The following is a 5,412-nucleotide window of genomic DNA, read 5'->3' as shown; positions in this document are numbered from 1 at the left end:
TGGGGACAGGGCAGGGATGGCCGGGAATGGCCCGGGGGATCCCGAACCCTGAAATCACCCGAGGGGACCCCAAAGCAGGAATCCCCCGTGGGATCCTTAAGCCCCGAATCACCCGGGGCACCCCAAAGCCCCGATCCCATCAGCCAGGGGACCCCAAAACTCCAAACCCCCCAATCCCATCACTCAGGCCACCCCAAAGTCCCAATCCCATCACCCAGGGCACCCCACAGTCCTGGTCCCATCAGCCAGGGGACCCTAAAGCCCTGATCCCCCCCAAAACCATCACCCAGGGCACCCCAAAACCCCAATCCCCCCCAATGCCGTCACCCGGGGCACCCCAAATCCCCAATCCCGTCACCCGGGGCACCCCAAAGTCCCAATGCCATCCCCCAGGGCACTCCACAGCCCCGGGTCCCGCGGCGCTGCCGGGCTGGCTCAGGGCAGGGTCACGGATTTGGCGTCGCCGCCGGGGAAGCGAATCTCGTGCGCCAGGCACGGCCCGTGGGGCTCCTTGCCGAAATCCACCAGGAAGTTCTTGTTCACGGCCAGGCCGCCCTTGTCCGTGTCCACGTCGAGCTGCAGCATCACCGAGCCCTCCCTGCGCGGGGACAGCACGGGCTGCAGGGGACAGCGACCCCCGGGCGCCCCGAGCTGCTCGGGGAGGGGTCCCCAGTTCCCATGGAGGGGACAGGATGGGCTCGGGGGCAGCTTTGGGTCCCCAGTTCCCTCAGGATGGGCTCGGGGACAGCTTTGGGTCCCCAGTCCCTCGGGACAGGACAGACCCAGGGGCAGGAGGGGCTCGGGCTCGGTTCCCCCTCCCCAGCCCCCCTGGCTGGGCTCAGGCCGGGCCCCCTTGGGCCGAGCTCAGCCGGGCTCCGCTCGATCCCCCCGGCCGGGAGCGGCTCCGGGAGCCCCGGCGGGGTGGCGGCCCCCTCCCCTCGCCCGCCCGGCCCGGGAGCCTTTGGCAGCCGGGAGCGGCTCACTTGAGCAGGCTGGGGTAGAACTGCCGGTCCCAGGTGCTGTAGAAGGAGTTGGTCACGTAGAGCCGCTTCCCGTCCAGGCTCAGCTGCAGCGAGGCGGGGCCGCCGTACACGCGCTTGCACTGGGACACACGGACTGGGGTTACTGGGGGCGCTGGGGCACGGGGACACACGGACTGGGGGCACTGGGACACACGGACTGGGGGCACTGGGAGCACGGGGACTGGGGGCACTGTGGCACTGGGACACACGGACTGGGGGAACTGGGCGTACTGGGAGCGCTGGGACACAGGGGCTGGTGGCACTGGGAACTGGGGGCACTGGAAGCACCGGTGGCACGGGGACACACGGACTGGGGGCACTGGGAACACTGGGACACACAGACTGGGGGCACTGGGGGTACTGGGAGCACTGGGACACAGGGGCTGGTGGCACTGGGAGAACTGGGAGTGGGGTTACTGGGGACCTAGGGCTGGATCCCAGGGGCAGTGAGAGCAGGCTCACGCTCAGGTGAGCACACACACACTCACACTCACTCTCACACTCACTGTCCCCCTGTCCCCGCTCACCTTGACCACCAGCGGCTCGGGCTGGCACTTGAGCTCCTCGTCCCGGCACACGGTCACGGGGCCCCCTCGCAGGATGCTGCCCCCCACGAACACCTGCAAGGGCGGCGCTGGCACACGAGCGTTCCCCGGCCCGGCCCCCCGGCCCCGCTTGGGCCCCCGGCCCGGGGCTGCCCCTCACCTGCCCCACCAGCCGCGGCTTGCAGTTCCTGGCCAGCTCGTACTGCCGGATGTCCCCGTGCAGCCAGTTGCACACGAACAGGAACCGGTCGTCCGGGCTGATGACCAGGTCGGCGATGAAGGCTGCGGGCAGAGCCGGGGCTCAGGGCCGCGGGCAGAGCCGGGCCCGGCACACGGGGCTGGGCTGAGCCGGGCTTTGGGGCAGGGACCGGGACTGTGGGCTCAGGCAGGAGTTGGGCTCAGGCAAGATTCGGGGTCACCCCGCAGGCTCTGGGGTCACCAGCCAGCTCTGGGGTTACCGGCCGGGCTCTGGGGTCACCCCGCAGGCTGTGCCCGCTGCAGGGGCCGGGCACGACGGGCTCACCGCGCTGCCCCCGAGCCGAGCCGAGCCGAGCCGAGCCGGGCACGATGGGCTCACCACGCTGCCCCTGCCCCGCTGCCCCGGGCTCGCACTCGCCTCGCAGGATCGGTAGAGGCGGAAGATGGCCCCGCTCAGGGCACAGCCCACGTAGCCCTCGGCGGCCTCGGCGCTGTGCAGGAAGCGCACGCTCAGCGGCAGGGAATCCTCGCCCAGGTCGAAGCACTGCGTGAGGCTGCGGCACGACAGGTTCCACACGTTCAGGCGGCGGCCGAAGACCCCTGCGGGACACGGGGGAAAGGCTCGGGGCCGGCCCGGACAGCGAGCGCTCCCCGCGGGGCTCCTGCCGGGCACGGGCACGGGAAGGGCAGCGGCCGGGACCCAGCTGGGAAAGGGAACCGGGAAATGGGAAATGCAGGGACTGGGGAGAGGGAAGTTGAGGGACTGGGAAATGCAGGGACTGGGGAGAGGGAAATGGGAATTCCAGGCACTGGGAAATGGGAAATGGAGGGAACTGGGAAATGGGAACTGGGAAATGCAGGAACTGGGAAATGCAGGAACTGAAAGGGAACCGGGAAATGGGAAATGCAGGGACTGGGGAGAGGGAACAGGGAAATGCAGGGAACTGGGAAATGCAGGAACTAGGGAGAGGGAACAGGGAAATGCAGGGAACTGGGAAATGCAGGAACTGGGAAATGCAGGGACTGGGGAGAGGGGAGTTGAGGGACTGGGAAATGCAGGGACTGGGTAATACAGGGACTGGGAAATGCAGGGACTGGGAAATGGGAAATGGAGGAACTGGGGCGAGGGAACTGGGAAATGGGAAATGAAGGGAACTGGGAAATGGAGGGAGTGGGAAATGCAGGAACTGAGGAGAGGGAACAGGGAAATGCAGGATTTGGGGAGAGCACAGGGAAATGCAGGATTTGGGAGAGCACAGGGAAATGCAGGATTTGGGAGAGCACAGGGAAATGCAGGATTTGGGAGAGCACAGGGAAATGCAGGATTTGGGAGCCACAGGAAAATGCAGGATTTGGGAGAGCACGGGGAAATGCAGGAACTGGGAAATGCAGGAACTAGGGAGAGGGAACAGGGAAATGCAGGATTTGGGAGAGCACAGGGAAATGCAGGATTTGGGAGAGCACGGGGAAATGCAGGATTTGGGAGAGCACGGGGAAATGCAGGATTTGGGAGAGCACAGGGAAATGCAGGATTTGGGAGCCACAGGAAAATGCAGGATTTGGGAGAGCACAGGGAAATGCAGGATTTGGGAGCAGCCCGGCCCTGCCTACCTGGGGTCCCAGCCTGCCCCTCCTCAGCCACCCGCCTGTCCCCACCTTTCTTGAGGTCATCGGGGTTGAAGCCACGCCCGGCCACCTTGGGCACCAGCCCGGCCGAGCTGACCAGGACGTTGTGCCGGGCCTGGTACCAGAAGTCGTAGCCGGTCGGGGGAGCCTCACACTCGCTCTCCCAGTTGCCCTTCAGCTCGAAGGTCTCTCCGTCCAGCACCACGAAGCCACCTGGGACACACGAGGGACGGGCAGTGCCAAAGCCAGGCTGCCGAGTTCCCAGCGGGACCCCGGGGTGGGAGTGTGGGCAGGGCAATGGGAATCCCGGTGGGAAAATTCACCTTTGCCGTTGCCAGCGGGGTCGCCCATGTTGGCCACCAGCACGTCCCCGTTGGGCAGGGGGTGGGTGACAGCCAGGTAGCCCTTGTTGCACTTCCAGAACACATCCACGGGCTCGATCATCTGCAAAAAGCGGCGCCGCTTTCAGCCTCCGCCTGCCGGGCGCCTTTCCCGGCAGCGCAGGATCCAGCCCAGGCTCCATCCTCCCTCCCTCCCTCCCTCCGGGCTCCCTCCCGGGCTGCCCCGGCCGTACCTTGCAGATGCGCGGCGCCCGGCACTGCGAGCCCACATCCACCACGTAGATGCGGGAGGAGATGAGGCCGGGCAGCACCAGCTTGCTCCTTTTGGCCGCGGCGCCGCTGTCGAAGCAGCCGCAGGCGGGGCCCCAGCCCGCGCAGTGCAGCTCGTCCTTGAGGTTGGGCATGGGCAGCCGGTGGATCACCTGGGCACGGCCAAGGCAGTCAGCCCGGGCCGAGCCGAGCCGAGCCGGGACAGCCCGGGGGGCGGCCCCGGGGCCTGGGGAGCCCCGAGAGGGGCCCCGGGGATTGGGGAGCCCCGGGAGGGAACGGGAGCGGCCCCGGGGACTGGGGAGCCCCGAGAGGGGCCCCGGGGATTGGGGAGCCCCGGGAGGGAACGGGAGCGGCCCCGGGGATTGGGGAGCCCCAGGAGCGGCCGGGAGCAGAGGGGACAGAGTGGCAAAGGCTTCCCTCGGTTCCCCGGGCACAAAGAGCTCCCCGCGCGGCCCCGGAGCGCTCGGGGGCCGCAGCCCCGGCTCGGTCCCGCCCCCGGAGCCCGGCAGGGCCCGCTACCTGGCCGTAGGTGCAGGAGCGCGGGTTCAGGTCCACGGTGGCCAGGAAATCGGGCTGCTCGATGCAGGTGGACCTGTAGGTGCAGGTCACGTAGGCCACCTCCTCCCTCGGCGCTGGGGACACAAAAGCGGCTCGAACCGCGCCGGGAAGCCCCGAGCGGGACGGGGACAGCTCGGGGCAGCTCTCCCAAATCACCGCCCCCATTTTCGGGGCGCTGCCATTCCCCCCAGCTGCCCCCGGCGCCGCTCCCGGCCCGGGAACAGCCAGGAGGAACCTCCGGCACTTCGGGGAAAGGGGCTCAGCACGGACTCTGAGCTCGGGGCACCCCAAAGAGCCCCAGCACCCCCCGGCCCGGCCCAGCCCCGCGGGCAGCACTCGCCTTTCAGCACGTCGGGGCACGCGGGGTACTCGTAGCACGGAGCTCTGCATCTGTCTGGGGAGCAGAGGGGACCCCGTCAGCCCGGCCCCGGCCCGAGCCCGCTGCACAGGGTCCCTGCCAGCCCCGCCACCCCCGGGGCCACTCCGGGGCCCCCCCGGCCCTCCCCGGGCACCCGCGGCGAGCGCTCGGGGCGGCGCTGCCACCGCCCGGCTCCGGGACAGGGACCCTGGCCACAGCCGAGCCCTGCTGGGGACACCTGGGGACAGCGCGGGGACCCCTGCCCACCGCGGGCACGGGACAGAGCCCGCACGGCACGGGGACAGAGCTGCCACTGAGCCGGGACAGGACCGGGACAGAGCTGCCACTGAGCCGGGCCCAGGACGGGGACAGAGCTGTCACTGAGCCGGGACAGGCTGGGAGTCCAGCAGGGACAATCCCTCTGCATCCCGGGCCCCGGGGCAGGGCAGCGCCCCCCGGAGCCCCCAAGGCCCCGCAGGAGCTCCGGGAGCAGC

General features: G+C 69.1%; 1 protein-coding gene across 1 annotated transcript; it reads right to left on the bottom strand.

Moving 5' to 3' along the window:
- Positions 1 to 21: 21 nt before the first annotated feature.
- On the bottom strand, positions 22 to 4,766 carry LOC120497601 (methanethiol oxidase-like). The gene is made up of 9 exons (XM_039699322.1): positions 4,522 to 4,766; positions 3,966 to 4,154; positions 3,715 to 3,835; positions 3,422 to 3,604; positions 2,180 to 2,365; positions 1,728 to 1,849; positions 1,550 to 1,642; positions 984 to 1,102; positions 22 to 598 (listed from the first exon to the last, which is right to left on the bottom strand). The coding sequence occupies exons 1-9, from the start codon at positions 4,723 to 4,725 to the stop codon at positions 436 to 438; spliced, it is 1,380 nt and encodes a 459-aa protein (XP_039555256.1). The 5' UTR covers positions 4,726 to 4,766; the 3' UTR covers positions 22 to 435.
- Positions 4,767 to 5,412: the final 646 nt, after the last annotated feature.

The sequence above is a fragment of the Passer montanus genome, unplaced genomic scaffold (genome assembly GCF_014805655.1).
Source record: "Passer montanus isolate IOZ18808 unplaced genomic scaffold, ASM1480565v1 scaffold1310, whole genome shotgun sequence".
In the NCBI taxonomy this organism is placed as follows: Eukaryota; Metazoa; Chordata; class Aves; order Passeriformes; family Passeridae; genus Passer; species Passer montanus.
Note: the sequence above shows the minus strand (reverse complement) of the source record. Positions and strands in the feature narration are given on the sequence as shown.

Coding starts and splice junctions, on each gene's coding strand:
- LOC120497601 (XM_039699322.1), bottom strand. CDS start 4,725: ATGGGGGCGGTGATTTGGGAGAGCTGCCCCGAGCTGTCCCCGTCCCGC. Junction 4,155..4,521: donor GCTCCTGCACCTACGGCCAG/GTAGCGGGCCCT, acceptor GGCCGTGCCCAG/GTGATCCACCGGCTGCCCAT. Junction 599..983: donor TTCTACCCCAGCCTGCTCAA/GTGAGCCGCTCC, acceptor GTCCCCGCGCAG/GGAGGGCTCGGTGATGCTGC.